General features: G+C 52.4%; 1 protein-coding gene across 3 annotated transcripts in view; it reads right to left on the reverse strand.

Moving 5' to 3' along the window:
* The window catches only part of HDLBP (high density lipoprotein binding protein), a 41735-nt gene that overhangs the window by 2806 nt on the left and 11423 nt on the right, over positions 1-27506 (reverse strand). The window contains exons 1-27 of one of the 3 annotated variants that reach the window (XM_067302084.1): positions 24050-24081; positions 19449-19516; positions 18783-18895; positions 17685-17839; positions 16914-17129; positions 15051-15257; positions 14355-14570; positions 13314-13520; positions 12991-13098; positions 12340-12444; positions 11825-11903; positions 10987-11126; positions 10580-10684; positions 10207-10320; positions 9782-9868; positions 9495-9626; positions 8397-8615; positions 7327-7548; positions 6877-7095; positions 6069-6207; positions 5108-5262; positions 4361-4465; positions 3616-3750; positions 3011-3154; positions 2640-2825; positions 996-1112; positions 424-552 (exon numbers count right to left, since the gene is read on the reverse strand). In XM_067302084.1, coding sequence (XP_067158185.1) covers positions 424-552; positions 996-1112; positions 2640-2825; positions 3011-3154; positions 3616-3750; positions 4361-4465; positions 5108-5262; positions 6069-6207; positions 6877-7095; positions 7327-7548; positions 8397-8615; positions 9495-9626; positions 9782-9868; positions 10207-10320; positions 10580-10684; positions 10987-11126; positions 11825-11903; positions 12340-12444; positions 12991-13098; positions 13314-13520; positions 14355-14570; positions 15051-15257; positions 16914-17129; positions 17685-17839; positions 18783-18858 — 3717 coding nt within the window. In that variant the 5' untranslated portion in view covers positions 18859-18895; positions 19449-19516; positions 24050-24081. Of the gene's footprint in view, positions 1-423; positions 553-995; positions 1113-2639; positions 2826-3010; positions 3155-3615; positions 3751-4360; positions 4466-5107; positions 5263-6068; positions 6208-6876; positions 7096-7326; positions 7549-8396; positions 8616-9494; positions 9627-9781; positions 9869-10206; positions 10321-10579; positions 10685-10986; positions 11127-11824; positions 11904-12339; positions 12445-12990; positions 13099-13313; positions 13521-14354; positions 14571-15050; positions 15258-16913; positions 17130-17684; positions 17840-18782; positions 18896-19448; positions 19517-24049; positions 24082-27506 lie in introns of those variants that run through there. The other 2 variants (XM_067302085.1, XM_067302083.1) reach the window with 2 other exon arrangements.

A 27506-nucleotide genomic window follows, 5' to 3' on the forward strand; every position in this document is an offset into this window, starting at 1 on the left:
GCTCCGGGGCAGCTGAGGACGGAGCTGCCACATATCCAGCTGCAAACACTGAGCCAGTTCTGTGCTAGAGCAGAAGAGTCAGAGGTGCTGACCCCTAAAGAGAACGCAACCTGGCAGGACGGTTTTGGATAAGGGCTCCCCACCCGCCTCAGCTCTGCAGTGGAGCAGCCAATACGGGCAAGGCGTTTGGAGGAAGGAGGCAGCAGTGCTCTGGGAGCTGGAGAGGCAGAGCCCACGCCTGCCCTCATGTGCCACAGGCCATGGAATGCAGCGGGGCCTCTCACTGCTTGCTCTGCCTGCCAAGGAAGGGAGAGCGCTCCGTTTCCCCAGCTGAGGCAGGAGGGCCAGATCCCAGAGCAGCTCCTTGGCATAGGGTGCCGCCACTCCCCATGCCCCCGGGTCTTTAGCAGAAGCAGCACTCACCTTTTCGTTGTTGACGGTGGCCCAGGGGGCATCTCTCACCACGAAGCCCTTGGATGGGGCCTTGGACTCTTCATGGGAAGAGGGCTTCATATACACCTGCATTGCCTCATTGTCCACCACATCTGCAAGCTGCAGCCACACAGCCCAGTTAGAGAGGAGATCTTGCTAGTTCTCTGTACTGGTATAAAGCACCCCTAAAGTACATCTCACCCTGCTGCGACCTATCTAAGGTCACTAGCTTGTTCTACAATGGCTGAAAACAGCGTTTCTCTACTAGGTGGAAGCCACCACATCCTAGACTGCGACTGATGCAAGCTGCAGCTGGGCAAGCACTTGCACATGCTGCCAGTTACAGTGGGGCCAGACCTTGCATTGCTTCACAGAACACAGCCCAGGGCTCTGCACCCTGCGGTTTGAGCGACAGTTGCACATGAGGGCTGACTGCCACCTGCACAGGGTCTGAGTTCTCCAAAGCCACAGTAGGAAATACCAGACGGAGCTACTCAGACATCCAGCTCTGCGATAGAGGAAGTCCTTGCTAAGCCCCATGCAGAGATTCGCTAAACACTTACGTATTCTTCCTCCAAGTTCAGGATGTGATCAATAGCTTCTTCCACATTCTCAGGGAGCCCTGTCACAGTCACGCAGTTGGGGTCAGGAGCTCCGCTCTGGGGGAAGCGAATATCCACCTGCAAGACAAGGAACAGGAGAGGACTTACCCCTGCGCATCTGAAAAGCCAGACACTCCCCCAGACCCCCACCAGTAGATCTGCAGGAGAGAAAAGCCCTGATCAGTTCCCTGCTGCAAGTCCATTTAGCAGCTCCACAGTCCAGACAGGGGGGGATGCCCTAGAATATGCCAGGCCCTGGAGCCTGTCTGGTCCCCCCGCAAAGGAAGACAGACGGGAGTCTTCAAGTCTGCAGTAACAACCCACTTCCCCGCAGCCCCTGCTGTTCTCACTGCCCAGGGCCCCGCTGCTCTCCCACCCCACTGCGCAGCACCACTTGCGGCAGAGGCAGAAGATGCTCTCTGCACTTCCAGACGGCATCCTCGCATCACTCCTAGCATCTTTGCCATCAGCATGAGGCACAACAAGCTTTCTAGCTCCTCCAGAGATAGAATGCTTCTGGCTGACAGTCGTTTTATGGAGCTGGCAAAGCGTTCCCCACACACAGCACTCGAGCTCTCTTACAGCTCTGCCTACCAGATGGCTGCGGGGAAGCCATACAAGGGGACCAAAAGCTGCTCACTTGGGAAACAAATGGCCGCAGTCACCAGTTTGAACACTCCTCGGTTCAACAATGAAGCCCAGCCAAGATGCAAGTCCTCCAAAGCCTATTCACTCCCAATTTCCATTACTCACTGCCCTCTAGTAAAACATTCTGCTACTGCCATATTCAGGGGCCCAGGCTCCTGCTTTTTCCAGATTGAGCTGACTTTGACAAAGCCTTCAGCTTCCTGTAGCCAAATCTGGAGCCCCGAGAGTGTCTCAAGAGAATCAAGAGAGAAAAAGAAATCCAGAGGATCTCCTTGAATTCAGCTCAAGCTGAAGGAGTCTCAGTACAGTCCCCTCCCACAGCACCCCAGCAACAGTCCCGACTTTAACTCTGATTACTTTAACTCCAGTAATCGGAGCAGCTGACACAACCATCCCTCTCCCAGGGAGAGGTGATCCCATACCACCTGGGACACCACCTGCAAGAAACCCACTACAAGGGCTTGCACAGAGGGACATGGAGTTCAGTGCTGTTTGCAGGGCTAAGCTAGAGCACAAAGGAAGCATTTCCAGGTTCCTCTTATGACTACACTTCCAAGCAAGACGGGAACAGCTCAGCTCCTCCCTGCCTGACTTCTGGAGAAAGAGTGACTCACAGCAGAGGTTGTGTGGGGATGCTTGAGCTGGTGACTGGGTATGGTGTCCAGACAGCCCAGCTGCCTGGGGCTTACCAGGGTGCCCCAGCCCTGGGAATTCTGCTCACGTGTTTGTAGTGACACAGCTCCAGAGGAACAGGACACCACTGGCTCTTCTTCTGTGCCTGTTCCAGCTGGAGGTACTCAACAGGCACAAGATGTGAGGACCAGAAGGCATGAACCTCACACTCCTGAATGTAGCCTGCAGCACCAAGCTGCTGCCAAGCCTGCAATGCATGAGCAAGCAACACCACTGGGCACCCAGGCCTGGCCCAGCCTGGTGGCCCATGGTCCCACCGCTCACCTTGAACTCATCCATGATTTTGCGGATGGCTTTGCCGCGCGCACCAATGATGCGTGCATGAACACGATGGTCCAGCGTCACATCCTCCGAGACCATCTGCTCCAGCTCACCAACGATCTTCATGATGGCATCCCGGGCAGCCTCGGCATTCTTCTCATAGCCCGTGATGGTGATCTGGTCCTGGGCCTGGGGGCATGGGGAGATGTATGAGTGACCAGGCCCACAAGCAGCTGAGCAATCTCCTTTTTGCTCCCCTTTATTCTCCACCTCTTCCAAAGGCAGCACAGGGAGGTCAGAGCCCTACAGAGGATGCTGTGCTTCCTATGCTCAGAGACTACCAGCAGCCCTCCTTGTGCCCCCTCTGCCCTCACCTGGCTTTCATCATCCTTGTCAGGGAACTGGATGTTGACCTCGTGCTCTGTGCGTATCTGGGTGATCACTGCTCCCTTTCTTCCAATGATTTTAGGGTGATACTTGGAATCCACAGTGACCGTCAGCTTAAAGCTTCGCAAGGCCTGGAATGGGAGAAGCAGAGTGAGGCACAACAGCAGGGAACATGCCACAGCTGGTACAGTCATGTCCCTCCAAGTCCCAACATTTCCTTCTGGCTCAGGTGCCCCCCTGCATGTGCAGGGCAAATTCTGCAGGGTCCTGCCTGAGCATACATGGCTACAGAAAAGTATCCATCTCATCCATCAGCTGGGGCTTTGTGTTTTTGCCAAGCCCAACAGGAAATTCCAAGTGGCAAACAACCACCCAGCTCATCCCTCACCCTCGAAGCTGGGACAAGGATTCACTGAGAGAAGATACAGAAGGACTTCTAGCACCGTGAGGTTCCCACCCTGAAGTGTCTGAAAGGAACATGGGGTTGTGATAAAGCCCTGGGAAGTCCCAAGTTTCCCCTACGGTAGAATCCAAAAGCTCTCCCCTGTCAGTTCATATTAAAGAGGCCTTACCCGATCCTCTTAGGCCTTACCCTATCCTCTTGCTCAGCTTGCAGTTCCTTCACTCTTTCCAGTAGCCCAGCCTTAGCACGGTCCAAGTTGGCGGCCAGCCCAGTGATGGTGATGACATCTGACTGCAGCTCAGGAGCAGGGACTTGGATGTTCACCTGAGCAACAGGTACCGACTGTCATTTTGTACCACTACTCAATGCAGGTCGGCTCCTCACTGATCTCCCCTGCCATCAAGATCAGCCCCCACCCAGAGAGCCTGACCCCTGTTTCTCCAGCCACCACCTACACCAAGCTGCTTTGCTGCAGGGCTTCAGCTCCCAGCAGTTTCTGTGCCAGCCTGGAGAGGCTAGAGAAAGAAACACATCTTCAACAGCGCTGTCTGCAGCCAACCTGCATCAGTCCCAAGAACAAGAGGCCCATGGTAAGCACCATGGGCTTCTGGGGAACTCTCCCAAACAAGCAGGCATCGCAGAGCTGTCTCCCATGGCCAAGGAGGGAAAACAACCCTCACGCTGGTAGGGAATCCCTGCAGACCTCAACAAAATCACACAACATTCATGGCATCACGCAGCTTCAGTGCAAAAAATACCAAACCCCAGAGCCAGGGACTAAATTACACAGTGATCGTTTTCTTATTGCAGAGCCTGCATTGCCATGGTCAAGCCATGACAGTGCTGAATATGTCGCAACTGGTTGCTGACACCACAAACAGTCACTTACTGACGCTCCAGGACAGAGGAGACCACAGGAAGGGCACCGACTTACTTCAAACTCATCCATCATTTTGCGGATTCCACTTCCTTTCTGGCCAATGATGTAACGGTGAAGATCAAAGGGAACTTCCACCTCAATGGTGACAGGAACCAGAGCCTGCAGGGGAGGGAGCACAGTTTAACAGATGAAAGACTTCTCTCATCCCACAGCTTGCCATATACTTGCCCAAAAGAACAGCTTGCTAACCTGAGGTACATTCCCATGTAGTCAAGGCATAAACTCTAAAGGGAGAGAGAGCAGCTGCAAACACGAAAATGACCTGTTGGGTGTTAAAGCACCTTTTCCAAGCAAGCAATCCTATACCTTCTCTGCAGACATAGCCTGTTTTCATATCCCTGGCTTCCACCTAGCAGAGACTCACAGACAACATCACTGCTACGACATGGTACCTTGTCTATGGCAAGGTCTGCTAAAGTTTGAATGATGCAGCCTCAGTCAGACTGTTTCTCTTTCCAACCCTGCTCCATAAAACAAGCATGTCATGCTTTTATGGCAAGTATCTTGGGGCTGCTTACAGCTCTGGCAACTGCTAGGTCAGGCCCCACGATTCAAGCCACCAAGCTAAATTACAGAGCAATAGGAGAACTTCCCCTGGGTGGTCTGCAGTTAGGGTCAGCGACCAGCTCGGTAGCAAACACGGCTGGATAGTTTTATTACCATCACTAAAGCTCACAGTGAGCTTTTTGCATCAGGGCACCATTACATTGCAGGCCTAAGGGGCCTTGGAAAGCCACATACCTGCAGCGCCTCCTTTGCTGCCTCGCACTTCTCCCTGCGGCCAGAGATGATGATGATGTCACACTTCTTCGGAGAGCTGGGGTCTGCATCCTTCCCGTCCTTGCCTTCCCCTCCCTCCTCACCGTTCTCCTGCACAGCTGGCTCTGCAGCAGGGGCTGACAAAACGGAAAACCTCATGTTAAATGCGCAGAGTCCTCTCCTTGCTCAACATCTCCCCCTCCAGATCTGCAGGCTCAGCCTGGTCTTTGCCACAAGAGGTCAGATGCTACAGCCTCTGTGGAAGAGGTCACTCCTGGCACAGGCAGCCTGCCGTGGCTTAGCCTGGACCGAGCAGAACCAAGCAGAACAAGGACATCCATTGAGACAGTCTCCTCTACACAGCACGGATATTGCCTTTGCCTACATGGAGAGGGCCTGCAGCTGCACAGCACAAGTAGAAGCTGCGCTCCTGTGTCAGCAGAGACAACAGGTAAGGCTGGCAGCTTCTTCACCACCAGGGAAGTCGACCAGCACATCACTGGACATTACAGCAGGGCAGCTGATGCTAGGCCAGACTATTCAACAAGAACAGGCAGATCAGGCCCCAGCCAACAGGCCCTGGCTGTGCTGGATTCAAGATACCCAGCAACGAGAGCATGAGAGCTCAGAGAAGCCCTGGCAAGCCTCTACAGCAATGGAGCAGCAGCAGGTTCTGCTTTTTGCCAGGTTAGGTCCTCATGCTCCCTGTGCTGTGTTGAGAACAAGGTCTGCAGTTTCACCTTCCCAAACTGGCCCTTTTTCCCAAGATGACCAGGTTGATGCTGAGCCCGAATTAAGGACACGGCAGGGAACACCTAGGGTTACTTCTCCACAGATTTTAGCTAGAACATCTCCACTGATACGTTAAAAGCCAAGATACTATTCTACACTACACTTATGTGATCTCCCCAATTACCATGTGAACATGCATCCATGGGTATACCTGGGTTCTCCTCCCTGTCAGGGAATTTGATCTGGACACCATAGTCCCGGGTGATCTGCTGGATCCGGGATCCTTTGGGGCCCATAATGGAGCGGTGGAACTTTTGTGGGATGGTGCACTCGATTGTCACTTGAGCTTCCTGCGAGAAAGCAGAGTTGCTCTATCGTGATGCAGCCACTTTCACACCAGAATACAGGATGCTTGCACATGGTGAAATCCATAATGGACACGTGAAGACATAAAAGCTGGTGGCAGGGGAAGAACTGACAGTTTCCTAGAATCTTTCTTACTCTCATAGGAGTTAGTGTAGGATTTCTTAACAAAAGCTGTCTCCAACCCATGATGTTAAGGGCTTTAGAGACCAAAGCTCAAGCTTTCTGTGACCCTGAAGGGGAGGAACAATGCGGAGAAAGGAAAAAGATAAGAAAAAAAGAAAGAGAGGGCACAAGTTTGACTGCTGGCTGCTTCCAAAATTCAGTGCTGAGAGGATAGGAAAAGCCAGACAGCAGCCACTGCCGAAGACCCAGCATGGAGAGGCACAAGAAGGCTCCAACCTTTTAATGCCTAGAAGCACACCAAGGAAGAGCCTTCATTTCCACCCCCAAACACCCTGGGGAGTGCAGAGGAGGCAATTCCTTTGTACAGCTTTGTCATTTTGGAGCCAGTAGCTCTTCCCCAGCCTGGGATCTAAAGCCTGCAGGCCCTATGTTGCCGCATGACTCGTTTATATAAAGCTTGGCTGTACACAGGTTCAAGAAGGGCACTGCTGAAGCAACAAAGTGATGAAAACAGCTTTCCTCAGACATACCAGGTCCTCGATGATCTCCTGGATGCGTTTCTTCGCTGCCTCCACACAGTCCTTTGCTCCCTTGAGGGTGACTTTGTCGCTCTGGGTGCCAGAGCGTGGGAAGCTGACCATCACACCACCGTACTCATCAGCGATCTCACGCAGAACTTGTCCTCTCCGGATGACAAAGTGGCGGTGGTGCTTAGGGTCAACCACCATGGAGTCTTCTACCACATTATCCTGCCGATAGATGACAATCAGTCAACCCTGCCTGTTCTGGGGGTAATCGCTAGTTTGTTGTGCTCAATGGCAGTCAGAAAACCCTTACAACTTCACTCCAGCACTGACAGCATGGAGATCTTTCTGAGCTCCCGTGAAGGGCAGCACATGGTTTTAGGACAAGCAGGTCCTCCACACTGACTCACTGGCACCTGCTACAGGTATCGGTAGAAAAAGAGAAGTAGTTCTCACCAGGTTCTTGATGAGGGCCTCCAGCTCCTTCTGTGCCTCCTTGACAGCCTCCTCGGTCCCCATGATAGTGATCAGCTCCTGATCTTTGTCCTCAGAGGTTGGGAAGATGATGCGGGCCCCAGTGTTGTCACGCACCTTACGGATGTTGCCACCGCCTTTACCAATAAGGAACTTGTGGTATTCTGGCTTTGCACGGAGGTCCACAGTATAACTCTTTGTTTGCTGAAAGGAGTCAGATAGCCAGGGGACATGTCAATATACAGAAGATATATGTCCACACCAGTAGTGTGTACAGTGTACCTGCACACACACATACACACTGTTTCAAGAGCAAGGTAGATACAGTCTCATGTCCAAAATCAAAGGTATGATGTCTTAAAGAGAAAATACTACATGAAGACATCTGCAGGGCTGAACGGCTATCTCTGTACTCACCATGACTAGTGAGAATATGAGCAGAAAAGACTTCCCCTGAAGAAGGGTCTGACACTCGCATGAGGCAGCGTAACCATTTGCTGACTGACTGCTGTAAGCCAGGCAGCAGAAGCAGCTGATCAGGAGAACTTGTATATATGTACAAGTTGGAAAGGGGTTTCTTTTGCTAATAAAATCACCAGCTAGTCACAACTCAGGGCAAGGTCCTGTAACCAGGGGCTCTCAAACCCAGGTTCATGCAGTGATATAGAAGAACAGTGACAAGAGCTGGAACTTGGGAGATCAAAAGAAAAAAGAAAAAAAAAAGGAAGGGAGATATGCAGGGAAAGCTGTTTCAGGGGAGTGTAGTTACCTAACAGCATTTAAACCCCAGGGGTAGAGGCCCTTTTAATACATTCCCAGCCTATGGAAAGAAGTGTTAGAGCCATTTCTTCTGCCTGTGGGGGCGGAACTCATTGTCATAGGGATGGAAGCACATTTTTCTTTTAATTGTCCCAATTGTCCTCAAATCCCTCAAAAGATGATGGAGCTGTCTAATTCCAGAGGTTTCCCAGCAGGCAGAAGGGATCATTTCAACCCCAAAAGAGAAAGGGCTGGCCAAAACAATCTGCTTCTTCCCCTAGGACAGGGCTAACCTTCTCCTCTGCCAGGTGCAGCAGCTGTTTCTTGGCTTTCTCCACATCCTGGGCTGGGCCCCGGATGGTCACGGTATCACTGCCAGAGCCCTCTGTGGGGAAGTGAATGTGGACTCCACCACACTCCTCCATGATGGAGCGGATGAAGCGGCCTTTGGCGCCAATGAGGGAATTGTGCAGCTTGGAAGGAATAGAGACCTCCACCTCTGTGATGTTGGCCTAAAAGAGAACAGTGTCAGGCAGTTAGTCAGCTGCACAAATGTGTTTGTCCCCACTCAGCTTACCACGCAACCTCCACACTGCTAGTTTTTATATACAGCTGTAAGAAATACCTGACTAGAGAGGTTTGAGACCAGCTGCTGCTGACATACGAGCAGCCAGAGGCAGGCGGGACAACATCACCCCACAGCACAGTTAATTTTAGAAGAATTATATCTCTTCCCCAAGAAAAAACACCACAAATGCAAAACCATTCTCTGATCAAAAGATCACTGCACCTGTATCAAGGAGTCCATCTGGAGGTGCAACAGCTGCTGTCAGCTAGCGCATTACATGGGAGATGGTGGTGGCGTTCAGCGAGCTCAGAGCTCTCAAAAGCAAGTACACAAGTCTGCAAGCACTCAGAGGAACCACTCGCCTAGCTACTGTGGAGAGTCAGTCTTGGGAGATTAGTCTCCCATCAAAAGGCTTTCATCTTAACAACGTAGCTCAGTTCCTTGCTTCGTTCAAGGTGATAAGAGTTGTCCTCGTTAATGCTGAGTGCAAGATATTTTTAGTCCCCTTGATCTCGGCTAAAGCATTGCCTTCCCTAGTTCACAAATGACATTTCAGAGGGACAGCCCTACTTGCATCCTGGAAAGTTGGATAAAGAGACTTCTCTGAAAAAAAGTGCCAGATGACACAGGCCTAAATCACAGCTCTCTGGGCAAGGAGCTACAGACAACTTTTGCTAAGAACTTGGGGTTAAGATTCAAGAATGCACTGAGGTGCGTGTTTTGGTTCCTCCCTGTCCTCCCCCATTACAGCCACTTCTGTGTTTATGCCTTTTAGCAACATTTTCAGGTCCCTTGTCTGCAACAGGGCAGTCATTTCACTTACCAGCTCCTTCTGGATGGCAAGAATTCTGTGGCGAGCAGCTTCGCAGTTTGCTCTCTTGCCTGTGATAACAATTGTCTCCGAGTTGCTGTTCTCTGCTGGGAGATCAATTTTGGTGTTGCTTTCTTCACGGATCTGCCACAAAGAGAAAATTAATTTCAGAGGTGTCCCATGTCAAAAGAAAGCCCTTGGAAGTTACATTTTACCAATGAGCAGGAGACTGCAGTGAGTGGGGATTTAGCTGCAGGCAGAGACCATACTGAGCATGGGAGATAGGAAAGCTATCTCACCTTCTTGATGTTGGCACCTCCTTTCCCTATGATGTTCTTGTGGAATTGTTTGAAGATGGGGACAGAAATAGAAAAGCTGTTTTCAACCTAAGGGAGAAAGGAAAGGAGAATTGAAGATTACAATGTCATGACAAGCCAGGCCCTGCCCCAGGAACTTGATAAATGCAAGCTTTTGACATTAGGCTTAGACCCAAGGCAGTTCTCTGTAGAAGAGACTTGAAATAATGAGCAAAAGTGTGTCCCTTCCCATACTGCCTCCAAATAAGAGGTATTACCCTCTTGCCCCCATCCAGCCAGAACAGTGCGCGCAGTTCCCTCATCTAGAGGTGTTTCAGCCCCAGCTAAGCTATGGTGACAGTAAGCTGTGCTTTATTCCAGGGCTACCCAGGTGTGTAGGACAGAAGAACACACAGAACTCCTCTTACCAGGTCTGCCACCATCTTTTGCATGTACTTGGTGCACTTCTCCACCTCGTTCTTGGGACCTCTAAGTTGGACGATGTCGCTCTTGTGCGCGGGATCTGGGAAGTTGATGATAACCTGCAAGAGGTGGTCGTTTAAAGGCAAACTCAAGCAAATGCAAGAACTGCTGTGTGTCAGACCTGTGCAAAAGCCTGGGATCCTACACATCCTCTGTCCCATTTGGAAAAGTGTAGCCACGTTAGCAGCTTCTGGCCAAGAGAACAGTCTTCTCATGCATATTAGACACAGAGTCACTAAATTTACAACTTCAGCTATAATGAGACTGTTACCAGAGTAGGAAACATCCCGTCCGGGTTCCCCAACCCCATCCCCTTACCTCTGGGAATTTCTCCCGGATTTCCCGGATCCGCTCGCCTTTCTGCCCAATGATGGTCCGGTGGAATTTCTGCTCAATGATTAGGTCCTTGGTGCGTTCATTTTCCTGATGAGGATACAGATTACAGTCGGGTTTTCAGCAGGAGAGCCACAGAGCTTTATGTACCAGTTTGCTGCCTGACAGTTTTACTTGTCAGCAATGTCTGTCTGTTCTCCCCTAGACAAAATTCATTTTAGGTTGACAGAGAAGGGGTATGCAAGGGAATAGAGGAACAGATCTGTGAACAGGAACTTACCTTTGCCAACAGATCCAAGAGCTCAAGGGGTGAGGGGGCACACACTTGCACCAGAAGAGGTCACAAGGAAACACAAGAGCCCTAACTCTGTGGCCTCCCAAGCATCACTCACCATACGGGAAGCGAGTTCCAGCAGCTCTTTTTTGGCCTGTTGGACCCCCTGTGGGTCTCCTTCAATTCTGATCAGGTTGCTCTTCTCATTGTCCGGGGGAATGCGCACAGACACCTTGTAGAGGTCCTTGATTCTGTTAACTTCAGGGGAAGGAACGTGGTGACACAGTCTGCTAGGCCAAGGCTGGCAACAAAGCATCTTGATATCAGTACTCAGAGGTTGTTTAAGCAGTAAGCCAACCTCTGAGAAAACACCAGTGGGCTGGGCTTGAAATAGGGACAGTGCCTCTCCACCTTGGAGTTCAGGGAGAGCAGATCTGTGTTGCACAAGAACCTGCACAAATAAGTACTGTAGCATCTACAGAGCCAAATGCCTGTTTGCCAGAATGAAGCATCAAAAGATCCTCCCTGAACAGCAGCACGTTTAGATCAGAAGATGGTCATTTCATTTCTGACCCCATCCCCATCTGACCCCTGTTCAGAAACTCACTGGCAGATTTCCACTGCCCCTCCAATCTGCTGTTAAAATGTAATTCACGTTAGCCACAGAGCTACTTGAAGGAAAGAAAAATTTAATTCTCCAACCAAGAGAAAACTTCCTCCAGGACATGGCAAAATCATCTCATCACTGTTCAACCTCCCAAGATGCTATCACAAATTAAAGCCACCCCAAGGCCTTACTGACCATTTATCTCCTTGGGCCAGCACTGCTCTAGAAGAACAGATGAAATGTGATGGAGACACCAGCTCTGATGAGTTACAGAACCCTTGCTATTGTCTACTAAATATCGACAGTCCAAGGAAGGATTGCAGTGCTGTTAGAAAGGCACCCTACTTACTGTTAGCTCCGTTCTTGCCAATAAGGTGTCGGTGGAATTTGTGGTCAACGTTGATTTCTGCATAATCCATCCGGTTGATCTGTAAAGAATTGTACAGGGCTAGGTAGGGAAGGCCATCACTTCTCCTGCCTTGTGCCCTGAGTAACTGCCTATTGCCGGTATTGGCACTGCCACTCCAGTTGCCAGCTGCAAACACTCCTCCTACTACTGAGCAGAGTAGAAACACTCATTGAGCTGAGAGTACCCTGTCTGTGAAACATTTAAAGGGATTTTTTGCATCCCTAGCTATGACTGAAAGAGAATTCTCCTTCTCTGCAGCAAAAGATTTAAGACCTGGTGGTGCTGATTTTTAAGAAAGCTATGGACAAGTTTTGTAACCGAGTGTTTCACTCATCTGCCACACAACTTGCTTCCAGTAATCATGCAGATGTGATACATGTGTCATCATCCCTGCTCTATTGCCCCTTCTCCCCCTACATTCCTCTTATGTACTGGAAGTAGTAACACCAACTTACCAGATCCTTGACCATGACTTCAATCTGTTCCTGAGCCACATTCACATCTTCTGTAGGTCCTTCCAAGGTGATTTTATCCTCTCCTTCAGTGAATTCGATGTGAACCTTTAGACAAGGCAAGGAATTCAGTAAGACTTTTGCAAGACAGGTCAGTGCTGTTAACCAGGCCTACACTACTCATCTCTGCTACTAGGAGATGGTTTCTTTCCCACACAGTACACAATCACGCCTGTGTTTTCAGAAAGAGGTAACTTACAATTCTGGCCATACAACAGTGTCCAGAGCCCAAGGCTCTAGTTCTGTCCTGGAGTCTGCAAGGGCTTTGGAGAAACTAGTCACATGACCTTTCTCCAGATATCATGTAACTCACAGTGAGAAGCCTAGCCAAATTCAACATTTGCAGGTCCACTACTACATCAGTTCTCAAACTAGTATCATATAAAGCTTCTTTTGGAGGGCTCAACCCATCAGCGTAACTCAGAGTGAGTAGTGTTTGTAGCAGGAAAGAGAGGATCTCTTAATATTAAGATCTGTGTCACTCCCTCCCTGGTTTCTCCCATGCTAGAACACATTTATCCCTTCTGCAAAGAGTGATACAAGCTAAACCACATCTTACAGCAGAGAGCGCTAAGCTAACCAGCTCATCCATACCTTTGGCATCTGCTGAGTTATTTTGGCCAGGTTTTGTCCTTTCTTTCCAATAATGAAACGATGAAGCCAAGAGGGGGCAGAGACCGAGGAGACGGTAAAACTGTTGGCCTGAGATAGAAGAGAGAAACTGTATGATGGACAGACTGGAAGAGGTCTTCACATAAGTTCAGTTTCAATTTCTCTCTACACTGGCAACCTCAGTATTGGTTTCAGCTAAGCAGCATCTCTAACAGCCCAGCAGAGACCCCCCCACACACTTGCCAGTACTAAAGGATACACCTTCATGCAACTTTTTAAGAAGGCCTACTCCATCTTATCAGTACCTTTGCATAGACTTCGGTCAGTGCTTGCCCAAGCTTTTCAGGCTCGCCACGCAGTATCACCGTCTCCGAGCTGCTGTCAGTGGGTGGGATCTCGACCGAGACTCCAGTTTTCTCCAAGATCTCCTGCAGGGAATTCCCCTTGGGGCCGATGACATACTTGTGCTGGGACTTCTTCACCTCCACTGCAATGGTGGTAGTCTTCTTTTTCTGTAGGGGCAGAGGCACTAGGGCATCAATCAAAAGGGGGCTGAGAAGGGCAGGAGTGAAAGGAAGGGGCAGCCACCAGATGCAGTGAAACTCTGCATCCAGCAAAGAGCAAAGCAAAGGTGAGCACACTCGATCCGAAGAGCCCTAGCATGATTTGGGTCACTGCCCACAGAAAGCCTTGTGCTCACAAGTTCACAGGTACAGCTTGTACTCAGTGGCAAACTTTCTGGGACACTACACGGAGGAGACCACATACACACGCATTCTTGCACAACAGGGCTCAACACCCAGCTGTCCCCCAGGCAGTACTGTAATGCAACACCATGTAGGCTACCTGGCTATAAGCCGATTATCTCTGTTGAAATCCAGACCAGTACAAATATAGTCCTAACCATGGGGAAGAACAGCCCAGCAACCCACAAGGATATTCATAGCAGTGTTGACTGTGGAGAATCAATACGTGAAATTCATTCTTCAGCAACTTTTACTTATTGTAGCAACTTTGACAATATCTGCAGGCCACCATTGCAGACTTCACACTTCATTGCCCAGTAACACCTTTGTGAACAAGAGCCAAGGGAGCTCTTTGTGGTCTGCTGATTCGCAGGACACAGAAAAGCAAAACATCTGTCACCTCCCTGGTAGCATGACCCCAAGTCCCACTCTTCTGGGGAAGGACGTGGCAAGACCCAAGGCCGTGTGCTGCAAGGGCTGCAGAGCCAGAGCTGACATGAGAAGGATGCAATGGAGAGATGCACAAGTAGAACAAGAAGGGAAGAGGGAATATGAGCATGTGGAGGGAAGATGGCAGGGGGTTTTATGGACTATCCATACCTTCTCCTCATAGATCTTCTTAACACGAGCCACGGCCTGGGCTAGCTGCTCCTTTTCTCCTGTGAAGACTATCTCCGTCTTGTTGACGCTGGGCGGGGGAATGTTGATGCGTGTCCCTGTGTCCTGCATAAGTTCGCTCACCAGCTTGTTGTAAGGGCCAGCAATGAAGGGGTGGTACACTTTCTCCACATCCAGTCGCTCCACGGCACGCTTATCCTGGAAGAGCCCAAAACAGACCTCTGTGGGTACTGTCCTCCACGAAACAGTCTCTGCCAGACACAACTAAGTTCCCAGTGCTATCCTCCTCGACACTCTGGCCCAAGCACCCTTTGCAGTCTGCAGGCTGGTAGATCTCCACCCATTTCAATCCACAAATCCTGCTGTTGCTACTGTTGTTACTGTTGTTATATGGCATTCATCTCTAACATCCTGTCTTATCTCACCTGGCACCAAATATGGTCATTTTCAAACATGAAAAACACTTATCTGGCTTCAGGGATGGACAGAATGGAGAACCAGAAGTTACAAAACCTGGCAAAGGTGCTCATACAGGCAGTGGCACCATACGTGTCTTTGTTCAGACTAACATGCTAGCCGCTGAATGTGCCCAGGGTGGCTACAAACACCTAATACACTGTGGAGAAGAAAAACGCCTCTCCAGCTAACGTCACGAGAGAGATCACAGTGCTCAAGTACCTGCTCAGCTGAGATCAGCAGGATCTCGTGTCGGGCTTTCTCAATCCCTTCTTTAGTGCCGGTGATCTTGATCTGATTGCTGGGGTCATCCGGGCGGGGAATCTGGATTTTGGTTGCAGTTTTGAGCTCCAAGTCCTGCAGCTTCTCGCCGTTCTTTCCAATGACAAAGCGGTGGTGCTCCTTGGGAATGGCAACTGTCGCTGAAGCCTGCAACACAGAAACCAAGCATCTGTGAGAACCTTCGTCCGCACTGGTAGATCCACAGGGACAGAGCCAGGGAAACCAAGTTAGATGCTGCTTGGCAGCACCCCTGAGGAGCAAGAACAATCCCTTCCAACCACCTTCAGTCTGAGGACTGCCACTGTACCAGAATAGTTGGCCTACAGCGCCTATATGCCAGGAGTCTAAAATCCACCTTTCCCCCCAAATCCTTTGGTTTGCTTGAGACACAGGAATAGCTCCCTGAATTAGCAAAGGCTTTCAGGCACAGATGAAGAGGTGCCAGTCACCCAGCACAAGCCACAGAAGCAACACCAGACAGCAACTGAGAGGGTGGCTCAAGGATGGAGTTTATCCAAACTCCAGCATCTGCTGCTAAGCCTACAGAGAGCAAGACGCATGGTCCGATGCCTAGGAAACAGAAATTCAACACCAGAAACCCATTCCAGCAGGCAGACAGCTAAGAGGTACTTACTGCTATTCACTGGAAGATGTCTTCAGTGTGACATATGCTGCTCCTGGGAGCAGTTCTAGAAGGCCCCTCTTAGAAAAGGGGTCCTAAGAGCTTCTCTCAATCTACCATTAAAGGGCTGGTTTGTAACAGGGATTATGGACTTCTTCCCTTCTTGTTGTGTGAGTTTTTACTAGCTTGGTAGCTTTTGATTGCTGCCATGCTCTTTATGCCTGTGAACATGTAACTACGAAGAGTAATTAGACACAAAATTCAAACTACACTGGAAGAATCATGAAAAAGATCATTTGGTCTTCATCTCTATCTCTTTCTACTGAAGCCAGCCAAGCCTAGGAGAAGTTGAGAATACAGACACACCTTTCAGACCTGGGGCCAGGGCAGTAGGAGGTGTATTTGGGGACACTGGGTCATGAATCTACGGTAGTACAACCTGAAGTATTTTTCCAGATGCACATTATTTAGGGTTTGTCCCGTTCTCTTCCCTCTGGCAGGGTATGACACATGGGCTGAACAGCACTGAAGCAGATACTGTATTAACTATTGCATTAACTACCTTTGACATTACACCTTAATGCACCCTACGAGAACTGGTTGTCATATATCCCAACAAGAAATACCATCTTGATTATGAACTCAAGAATCAGAAGGCGAGATATCAAAACCTACACAGCTGAAAGGACAAGCAACCGAAACAACGGGGCTCTGGCTCCCTACCAGTGTGGCTCAAGTTACACAATCCAGAACCCTGATATGAAGCTTTCAGCCGTACCTCCTCTTTCCTCCCTTCTTCCACCCCTCTACATTCTTCTCTGTAGGAGTTCAGAGAAGGCACAGTCCCATTCTCACAAACTACTAGCTTTGTGTGAGGGGCCTGCACCCCCTCCAGCAGCAGCACCTTAGCACAAAGTCACTGTTTGCAATTCAAGTGTTCAGAGACTGCAGACTCCACCCTTCATGCAACACCATGGCCTGTAATTAGCTTTGAACCCTATTTTAAGCCTCATCTCCATTCCAAATTGCCAATTGTGTGCTTTGAAAATATAAGGCAAAGCTGAATTAGTCATCTAATAACACCTCTTCAGCTTATAAGCACACACACCCAAGGGTCTCAAAGCATCCGCGAATCTTGGGGAAGAGCAAAGACAAAGTGAGAGACAGTTAGATGTCCTCACCTGAGTCTGCAGCCGAGCGACAATCTCCTTCCGAGCCTTCATGACTGCTTCCAGCTTGCCAGAGACCATGATTGAAAGGCCCTGGTCCTTTGCGAGAGACAGCTCCAGGTGAGCTCCTGTCTTCTGCATGATGTCTAGGCAGATCTTGGCCTGCTCGCCTTCTCCAAACTGGTTCATGTCCTTGTATTTCCTCTCCTCCAGTGGCACATGAAACACCTGCTCAGCCACAGCATAGATTAAAAAAAGGACGCAACAAGCAGTCAGTATGCTTTTGAATACTATAGCATCTCCTTCCGTCTTCACCATACTGGACTAGCAATTCCCAGGCTTGCGCAACCCACCAGCCTTTCCAGTGGAGTAACCAGTGGTTCCTGGGGCAAGTGTGAGAACGCTGCAGCAGGCAGACTGTCCCACTCTTTAGGTGTCTTCCTAAAGCGCACCTTGCACAGGCAGGCAAAAGTGCTAAGCTATGGGGAGAACACTAACGGATTAGCATTCACTGCTTGAACTCTGCAATCCTCCCTTCAGGCCTGCGCCAGCTCTTTGTGGAGTAGGGATAGAGAGTGTCTTCTGGACTGTTTCCTAGCACATCCTTTTCCCTTCACACTGGTCCTAGCTCCCACCTGTAGTCTTCCTCATGCCCAGCAGGGATATACTGCAGAGAGGCTGCCAATCTGACACACTAAGGATTTCACATGGGGGAAAAGCTTCACTTCATCTACATTCTGTGGGGAGGAAAAGAGGGAAGATAAGACACTTGCTCCCACCAACCTGAGTGATGACGGAAGCCTTTATTGGTCGAATTTTGCACCAGGGCCCAGCAGGTTCCTGGGCAGCTTCCAAACATGGTGCTTTCTCAGGGAGCGGAGGGAAGGCTTCCTTGTAGGTTGGAGGATCATTCTCTTCTTCAGAGTTTAAAGCTGTAACTAGGATGAAGCAAACAGGGTAGTAAGATGCTCTCCAGGCAGAAATGCCCCTATTCATAGGCAGTGTAAGTGTATTTAGGCATGACTAACAGGGGAGAGCAAATGACTTGTGCATTACTATTCTTCCTATTACAGTTATGCTTGTGGAGCAGCCAGGTCTGGAGCACAACTGACCTAAGTACAGCACGGGCTGCAGCAGACAACCCCTGCCCAACTGGTCTTGTCCGAGCAAGCATGATGGGTGCAGGAAGAGGGGGATGTGCAAGTGAACAGTGGCAGCAAACAGCATATTACTGCCAAATCTGCAAAAAGGGGCTTAATTAGGGGAAAACAGGCTAAGCAGAAAGAAGTAAAAGGAATGGAGCAAGGCTGCAAATCAGAAGATCAGACAAAAACCTGCCCAGGAGGAAGGCAGGGAGAAGCACTATAGCTAGGACAAACTGCAGGGAAAGCCTGGATGGGGACTGTATGTTTGACTCAGTTGTGCACTGGGCCATGCCAAGCAGGCCAGCTCGCTGCTGGAAGATGGGTGCAGAAACCCATCAGTAAGTCAGTTAATACAGTTATACCAACTTCCATCAGCACCTGAGTGAGCAAAGGAAGGAAGTGACTGATCCCATGAGGCTCCTTTGCAGCCCAGAGCCCCACTCTTGCATGTATCCTGTCGCACAGCCAACAGCATCGCTTGTCAGAGCTCTCTGGAGATCTAAGGTTTGCCTCCTCGTGGCTCTGCACTGTGCAGGGTAGGACAAAGCGTCGCCACTGTTCTGCTGCTGGTGGAAAGCCAGAGTTTGGTGGGCCACCAAACTGGGAACGGAGAATTCAATTTCTGCAAACTTGTGGGGAATCGGGTGCACAGAGCGAGCTTAGGCAGCAGCAGGGACCTTGTCCGAGTAGTCTGTGTTGAGAGGCATGTGACAGGGACTCGACCGCGATTTCTCACCTTTCACCTGCTGCTGAGCCAGGCCGCTGCGGTGTTCAGCGAAGCTCTCCTGGGTCAAAACTGCCACGGAGCTCATTGTCGACTTCCCACCCACACACAATCCGGGTATGCCACTGGAAGAGACGCAGGAGGCAGCACCATTACCGACCCCATTCCAGAGGCAGAAAAATTACTCCAGGAAGACAAACTGTTATTAAACACTCTTCCAGTCAAGCCCTGGTAATGGGTCCACAGCCCCACGTCAGCTCACTGCACTGGATGGGAGCCCGGGGGGGGGATACTTCCCCACAGCACAGTGTGCACCAAAACCAGAGCTCCTCATTCAGAAGGGAGGGGATGTGCAACCTAAGAAGGTCACTGGCAAGGGGGAGAACAGAAGTTGCTAAAGCATACTCCCATTAATCTATCCATTGATTGAAGGTGTATAATTTTTAAACGAGTATCTGAAGGTCTGGACAGACAGCCCAAGACCATTACGTAACCCCTCCCAGCTTCCCCCCACCCCCCAAAAAAACCCATACAGGCCCAGGATGTGGCCTCTTCCTAAAGAAAACTCATTTAGGTGTCTGAACTCCCACTGATTGGGGATACACTCAGAAAACCTGTTTGATAAGCAAACAGCCCAGCAACAACAGGATCTTTGGCACCTCCAGAATAGGAACTTACCAGCTAAATGGTCAGTAGCCAGAGAGTCCGTCCTGTAAGCTGCCCGTCTGTCAGCCTGCCAGCTTTCGCTTTATAGAAAAAGAAGAAAAAAAGGAAAAGCATATTTATGTGATTGCTCCAAGACAACAGGAAAAAATGACACCTCCTTTACTGTAACTTTCAAGAGAGCACTGTCTGTACCATGCTTTAAACTTGCATCCTATCCAAAAAACTCTCATATTGAATCACATCTCACTCTACTTCACCTGTCATGTTTTACTACAGTTACAGGCGACACCACCATCTACTTAAACCTCACAACAGGAAGCCTGAGGTAGCTACTCCTGCGTCACCCTGGCTACAAGAGCAGCCATCCTGCATCAGACAAAAATACAGTCGATCAGTAACAGATGTGCGAGATAGATGTGAAATTTCAGGGTTGCAAGCAACACCATCAGCATCCAGTCAGAGGAGACTAACAACCTGAAAATCTGCCAACAGCACTGCCATCAGTCAGAAGTTAGGAATGTAGTTTAGTGGAGCTTGGGTGAATCAATGCAGACTTCCTCACAAACCAAGGCAAACACGCAGGGCTCTCCACACACAGCTGCTGGCCAGTCTACCTCTTCATTTTTTATTGTTATAAGATCATGCACCAGGCACTGAACTCCGTCTCCAGGCCTAAGTCTGCAAGTCGGAAGGAAAAAAACCACACTGGTTTACATGGACTGTTTCAAAGACACCCACAAGACAGGACCAGGAAAAAAATAGCCTGTTGTTAAGAACTTTATATCCACTGAACCTGGGTCTGCAGTGCCACTGAAAGATTGTTTAGGAACACAAGTCAAAAATTTAAAAGCCACTACAGTACACACTCTGCCAGATGTGCCACAGCTCCTTCTCTCCCCCAAACTGCTTATATATGCTGCTGTAGGGCTGGCAATCTCCTAAAATACAGTGCCTCTCTCTGCTCATGGGACAAAAGGTCCATCTCCTACACCAGCCCTGCGGTGCCACTCAGAGCATCTTCTGAACAAGTCCTCTACCACCACAGTTGAACTCAGATGCTCTTCAGTAAACTGATAGTTACCATTTCTGGCCTTGCCAAAGTGTCAGAAAAGCCTCCCCAAATGCACGTGGTCTCTAACGCAGAGAGGTGACAGCACGTTTCATCGTGACGCAGCAAGAGAAGGTGACATGCAGGAGGAGAGGAGAGAGAAGAACGCGGACAGCAGTATCACAGCTGAGCTGTACAGGCCTGATTTGCACCTCAGTGAAGGCCACGTGGACTATGTCCATCTATTTCAACGTGTCTTGTATCAGGCACGAGATGAAATCACGTGCACTACCAAAGCAACGGAGCTAATGTTACAATTAACCCTCTGAAAATCCTCTACTCCAAGGGGACAGCTACCAGCACAGCACTTTTGTCTGAAGCAGAGCTTTTGCAGCCCGCAGAGGTCCTGCCAGGCACGTGCCGGTATACATGAAAGGGCGGCTAATAATCTAACCTTGGAGAAATCTTGAGTTCTCCTTGCCGCTGAGATGCCCGTGGTTGCACTGAGGATTACACCACCACACTGATCAAGCCGCCACAGAAGCGAGGAAAGGGTGTTTAGCTGCACTGCACCCGTCCCCGACTTTTTGGGAAAGGCCTGCAGACTCAGCTATCGGCTCCACTCCAGCCCGTTGTGTTATCATCGAGGATGCCGCCACCTCACGGCAAGCCGCAAACGAGGGCAGGAGGCAGAAGCGTCCCAGACACCAGCAGCAGCTGCCAAGGTCTGGCTAAAGTCTTGCTAAGGGCATGGATGTGCTCATAGCTCATTTTTCAGGAAAGCACCGCCTGGCTCAGTCTGCATGTGCTCTCCTCCTTGGCGGTGGAGGTGAAGGATGAGAAGTCAGTGCGCTACAGCCCAATATAGTGCCTGCCCGAGAGCCATAACCTCAAAGCACAGCTGTTGGTTTCGCCATGTCCACGCCAGCTGCAGAGATCTGCCTCGCAGTCTACACCAGAGAAGAGCTAGACATTCAAAGAGAAATGTAAGAGCAGGGTTTATCCGTGTGAACTTCTGCTTCACCACCCATACAGCAAGCAAAAAACAAATGCTATTAAGCTCCAGTAACCCCAAACATATGGTATACTGCAGGCCTCAGGAGTTCATGTCTGGCCAAAATCTGAAGCGGCCATCGGAACGGTATTTCAAATATAACATGAAAACCAGCAGCTTTGGCACTGCATCCAGAGCCTACAACTCCTCGCCTTCCCACTTTTCTTTTCGAAACTAAGGTTACAGCTACATCACGTTAGCATGCGGCTTACTGGGTCAACAGGTTTTAAGCTGCCAAGCAGTCTGCAGGGCTGGCTTTGTGCACCAAAAGAAGTTTCAGAAGTTTACTGCGCACTTCTTAAAATAAAGAGAACGAAATCATCCCAAAGATAGCCTTTAGCAAGGGCCAGACTTAACCACAAGGGAAACAGTTGCGTGAAAAGAAACAAACGCAAAGCCGTGAGCTGTATCAGCAGGACAAGCGGCACTTGCGGATAGGATCAGCAAGCTACGCGCTACTGAAGTCTGCATTAAAGCACAACGCTAATATCTTGTTAATAACTAGAATCGGATGCAACCAGAACTCGCCCAAAGCGACACAAAAATCCTCGCTTTCTAGAAACGGGATGGCTCGCCGAGAAGCGGCTTGGCAGCCGGAAACCAGCTTTATTGAGCAGGGGAGATCGGGGAGGACGGGCGGGGGGGGGGGGGCCCCTCGCCGGCGGGACCCGGGTGCCGGCAGCCGGTCACGGGTCCCCCCGCGGCGGCCACGGCGCCCAGGGGCGGCCGCGCGGCGAGCGCCACCTCAGCACTACCGGCGGCGGGGCGGGGCGGGGCCGCGCGCGGGGCGGGGCCGGGGGCGGGGCCTCGCCTTAAAGGGCCCGGCCGCGCCGGCTGTCAGCCCGCGCCCCGCCGCCACGTCCCTGCCGGCGGCCGCCGCCGCCGCACCTGCCTGCGGCCGCGCACGCAGAGCGGCCCGGGGAGTTATGGACGCGCGCATAAAGTCAGGGGCTGGGCGAAACGCGGGGGGAGGGAGGCGAACGAGCACGGCGGCACGTGGGGAAATTTAATCAGCTCGTCAGCGGGCCGGGGAGAGCCGGGAGCGCTGCAAGGCGCCCCGGGCCGGCCGCGGAGATCAAATTAGACGTGAGTTTGCAACGCGATACAGCGGCGGGGGGGCAGCGCAGCGCAGCTTTCCGGGCGGCGAAGCGAGAGCAACCACGTCAGGGGAACGGCAGAAAGGCGTCCTGGCCTCGGCCTCCAGCGGGAGGCCCGACCCGCCGGGCCGGTGAGCGCGCGAAGCCCGGCTGGCGCAAGGGACGCGGTCAGCAGGGCCAGCGAGCGCCGAACGGAGCAAGCGGGTGCCCCGGAGCGGTGTGCTCACTCGGGGCTGCAGGCGGGAGCGACAGCAGGCTGCTGGCCCCAGAGCGTCCCAATCCCCAGCAGAAATATGCGTAGGGATCGGCGGCCGAGGCTCGTCCGAAAGTCCAGCACGAGCGCTTTCACGTCGTGCGCACACGCGCCTGCCGCTGGTACCATCCGGAGAAGCAGGCCCGGGCTGGGGCACGTTGGTGCCTGTCGTTGACAGCGGCCTCACCGCGCTCCTGTGGAAAAAACCAAGCACCCAAGGCCCGGCCCCGCACGCCTCTTATCACAAACTGAGCAAAATAGGTTGATTTGACCAATCCCCGCTACTTAATAAAAGGTTATTCACCTTGGGCATTTTGCAAGGCTGATCTGGCACTGGACAAGTGCCCGAGACAGACCATTTTGGTTCAGGCCTCCAGACGGCTCAGTACTACGTGGAGCCTCCCCATGATGCCCCGGTTCCACTCGGATCCTCACTGCTGCTCTTGTCCTCTTCCCTGGAGGAGAGCGGCGACCCTCTCCAGCGCACGCCCGTCCAGATGTCCCCCTCTGCGCTGCCTTCCCCCCCCCCTGCTCCCCCGAGCCGTTCACCGGGCGGACGTGGAGGATCAGCCTGACCGTTAGCTCGACGGCGCTTCCAGCCTGGGGTGGGTCTGCAGACCACGCTAGCCAACGCCAGGGCGTCCTTAGTACCCGGTGTGGCTGCGCAAGGGTCGCCGCGGGCCCGAGCGGTCACGTCGGCACCCGGCCCGGGTAGCACCTCGGTGACGGGGCTGGCGGCGCCCTCCGAGCCCTAACCGCGAAGGGCCCCGCCGGGGGGGCGGCGGCGCTGGCCCCGGCCCCATCCCCGGCCCCGTCCCGCCGCCAGCGCTTGCCGAGCCGCCTCCCCTGCGCGCCGGGGCCGCGGCGGTGACTCACCGGGCCCGGCGGCGCTTGGGCGAGCGGCGGCCCCGGAGAGGAGGCCGCGGCGCCGCCGGACTTTGCGCGGCCCAGCCCGCGGGAAGTTGGCCCGCGGCTTCCCGGCGGCGCTGACACGTCGGTGCCCGGCGGGAGGAAGCGAGGCCGCGCCGGGCAGCTCCCCCCCCTCCCCGCTCCCGCTCCCCGCCGCCGCCAGCCTCCACGTCGGCGCCGCGGCGCGCTCCGCCCGCGCCCCCGCGCAGCGCGGCCCCCGCTGCCCCCCCCCGGGCCCGGCCCGCAACTTACTTCGGCCGGTGCCCTGCTCGCCCGCCCTGCTGGAGAAGCCCCGCAGCGCTGCCGGGAGAGCGGCGCGGCGCCCTCCCCGCGCCTATATAGGCCGGGCCGCTGCCAATCCGCGGGCCGCACGTCAGCGGGACCTGCCCCTCCGCGGCCGCGCAGCGCAGCGCAGCGCCCCCCCCCCCCCCCCCCGCGCGCGGGGCCGGCGGCGCGGGGGGCTCCGAGGCGCCGCGGCCCGGCCGAGAGCGCCGGCGGGCTCGGGGCGGCCGCACCACCCGCACCTCGCGGCGGCACCGGGCGCAGCCGCCTCCAGCCCCGCTCTCCGCACGGCGACGAACCGCAGCGGCTCAGCCCGCAACAAGTGTTTCCGGGCCCGCGACCCGGCCCGGGAGAAAGCGGAGCCCGGAGCCGCCGCAGCGCCCAGGCCGCGCAGGCCCGGCGGGCTGCCTGAAACCGGGGGGGGGGGGGGGGGGGCGGCTCTCCGGCGACCCCCCGCGCCGCCCCGGGCGCCACCTCGACCCGCTCGCCGGAGCGGGAGATCGCCGACGTCGCTGCGCTTGGGCTCCGTTCAGGCTCAGTGAGCTCAACCGGCTCACGGGGGCTCCGGCGAGTCCTCAAACCGCAGCTGACAGGTGGCGAGCAGCGAAAAACCTGCGGTTTCTGCCGGGCCCCCGCACTCCGGGGGGGAAGGCGAAAGCTGGGGCTTAAGGCCGAGGAGGCTCAAGCCTCCTCCTGGTGCACAGTCCGCATCGAAGAAGGAGTTACCTGATGCTGGGTTGCAGATAGCAGAAAGGGCAGGCTAAGAGGAGGATTAAAAAAATCCCCTACAAAAAAACCCCTCTCCTTATCCTGATCTATAAATTGGAAAGGGGGAAGAGCAAAGGAGGGAAAACGCAAGCCAGCAAGCCCAGCACCCTCTCTTCCCGGGGAGAGGATGTTTATTAGAGTTTGTGCGATATAGATGTTTTTAATTATTAGGCCGGCACCCTCAGGGAATGGAAGAGAAAAAAAAAAAAATCACATCAGTGTAAAAGTACGTGGAATTTGAACCGATTCTTGCATTAGTATCGTCTCTGCCCATTTTCCTACATAAAATTAGTTTTCCTCATCATTCATAACTCGCATTTAGTGAGTGATTTGCTCATTCATGCCCTGCTCTCTCCTAGACGCTGGCAAACTAAACGCAAGAACCTGCTTTGTAGAGCTCTGACCGCAGAAATTTGAGGTCTCTGCAATAACTGCTTTTGATTACACGCAGTAATTTTTAGAGATATTCAGGTGATGTATTTATGGAAACACGGATGGTATTTAGCCTTAGGTAAAATTATGATTACTTATTATTATTGAACAAGAGTAGATTTCTCTGTTTTTCCTGTGGCTGGGAGGACATCATTAAAGTACTTGAACTCTTTGACACGAAAACAGTTTATCACGGTGGATAAAAATGTACCTGTGGGTGAAACTGGGAAGTATTTTAAATGGAGAAGGAGAGCAGTAGTCAAGAGTTGACACCCTGCCCAGGCACCAAGATGATGCATCTTCTCTCTCCCTCCCAGTCGCACAAGTTTGTTGGTCTCTACAAAGCCGGAGCGATGCTGCACTAACCATCATCCCAGAAGCAAGCAACCACTGCTGCAATGTCATATATGCTCTAAGACCTGGCTGAGGCTCCTCTGACAAAAAAATTAAAGAATTGTCTAGGCTGTGGCTGCCAGCGGTACCTGAGAAGATACAGATGAGCACGCTGGTGCCTACTGAGCCAGAGATCCTTCTTGGCACGTGTGAAAGCAGAGCTGCAGGGTACCCAGGCGAACTGCAGCACCTGTAGACTTTGGACCCCTCTGCACCCGGGCAGCAGCTGCAGGGGGGGACGAATGGGGGGTTGTAATTTGGGACTTGGATCTTAGCGCTGTCCAAACCTCGCTCTAGGTGCCTGATGCTTTTCTGGTGCTTTCCCTCCCTGCTGTTTATTCCCCCAGCGCAAGGCAGGCAGCCTCCTTTCAAAGCTCTAACCTCGCTGCACCCAATTAACTCCTGCGCAGGGAGGAACCGCCGCTCTCCGTGCCGGGGGACCTGGGGAGCATCGGAAACCCCAGCCCAGAGCATCTGCCCAAAACGCCACCACCTTTCTCCCCAAACTCCACCTCATTACCTGGCTCAGCAGGGCCCTCTGCAGGGACGTGCCTCTGGGACAACCCCACGTCCCGCTCCGGGGCGCAGCGTTGCTACAGCCGCTGCGCACGGGCGTTGCTAGGACATTGTGGGTTTCTGGCTTTTATGATAGTTTCCACAGCCCTTGAAGAGGGAATCCTCCTCGCCTGTTTCCGTAGCTCTTCCTTTGCTTGCAGCTGGAAGCGGTGAGAAGGACGCCTGCCGGGCTCAGAAGTTTCTCGAAGGCCTAGTGCAGCTCACTGCGTGCCACCCTCGAACAGCGATTTCTGCTGGGGGAAACCTGCCACGGGCTGTTCTCCACCGAGGAAAAAACGTCTTCCCCGGAGGAAAGGGGTAAAGGGGAGGACAGCCCGCCTCTCCTCCCACACTCACCAAGTATGGAAACACACTGTGAGAGCATAAAAACACATTTTAGGGGCTGCTAGGAGGCCTATTTCAACCTGCCGCTCCTCCTGCCTGCGCAGCACTGACCATCCACGTCCCACTCCGTCCCTCTTCTCCGACAAGGCAACGGCGGGTGTGGGCAGAGAGGGGTCTGGAGAGGCTGCTCAGTGCCTGGTCTGGCAACTCGCTCACAACGAGAGCGGTCACACATCCAAAATAATAAAACAAAACGGATGCTTGTCATGGAGATGCATGTAAAACACATCCAGGCATGAGTGTTTGGTAGCTGAGGAAAAGGGAGACAGAAGAGGGTACCAAACCCCTCGACAAACATTCACGTGCCCTTCTTCCAGCATCCTGTATTTTGGCTGTGCCAGGACAGACCCTGGTTTCACGACTTGGAAAAGGGAACCTCTTGGAAAGAGCACCAATGCACCAAAATGCGATAGGAAAGGTGAAGGCCGGGGTAATGCTCAGCTCTCGCAGCTTATTGAACCACCAGATCACATCACTGGGCTGAAGGAGGACACAGGAACGGGACCGGCAACAATATAAAACTCAAACGGAGAGAAACTTAGCACTGAACAGGTTTGGGGTTTGTTTTCTGGAACACATGACCGACAGCCCGAAAGCACAGGTTGAAGGATTAAGCAGCTTTCCCTAATCACACCACCCCAGGACTCCTGGGGAGGGAAGAGGAAACTCCGCTCCGTGAACCACTGCAGCAAAGATCACAAAAAGGTTGGCCTTTGCTGGCACATTCACCCTCGGCTGAGCTGGGATTTTGCAAAGGGTTTCTTCTAGCCTGTTCTTACTTTCTGTTGTTATAAGAGATCCCTATTTTTCCTGCCAGAAATGGCAAGCCTTATTTGGAAAGCAACCCGAGTACGCTTTAGAGTGTGTGCTGTGA

This window comes from Apteryx mantelli, chromosome 9 (genome assembly GCF_036417845.1).
Source record: "Apteryx mantelli isolate bAptMan1 chromosome 9, bAptMan1.hap1, whole genome shotgun sequence".
NCBI lineage: Eukaryota > Metazoa > Chordata > Aves > Apterygiformes > Apterygidae > Apteryx > Apteryx mantelli.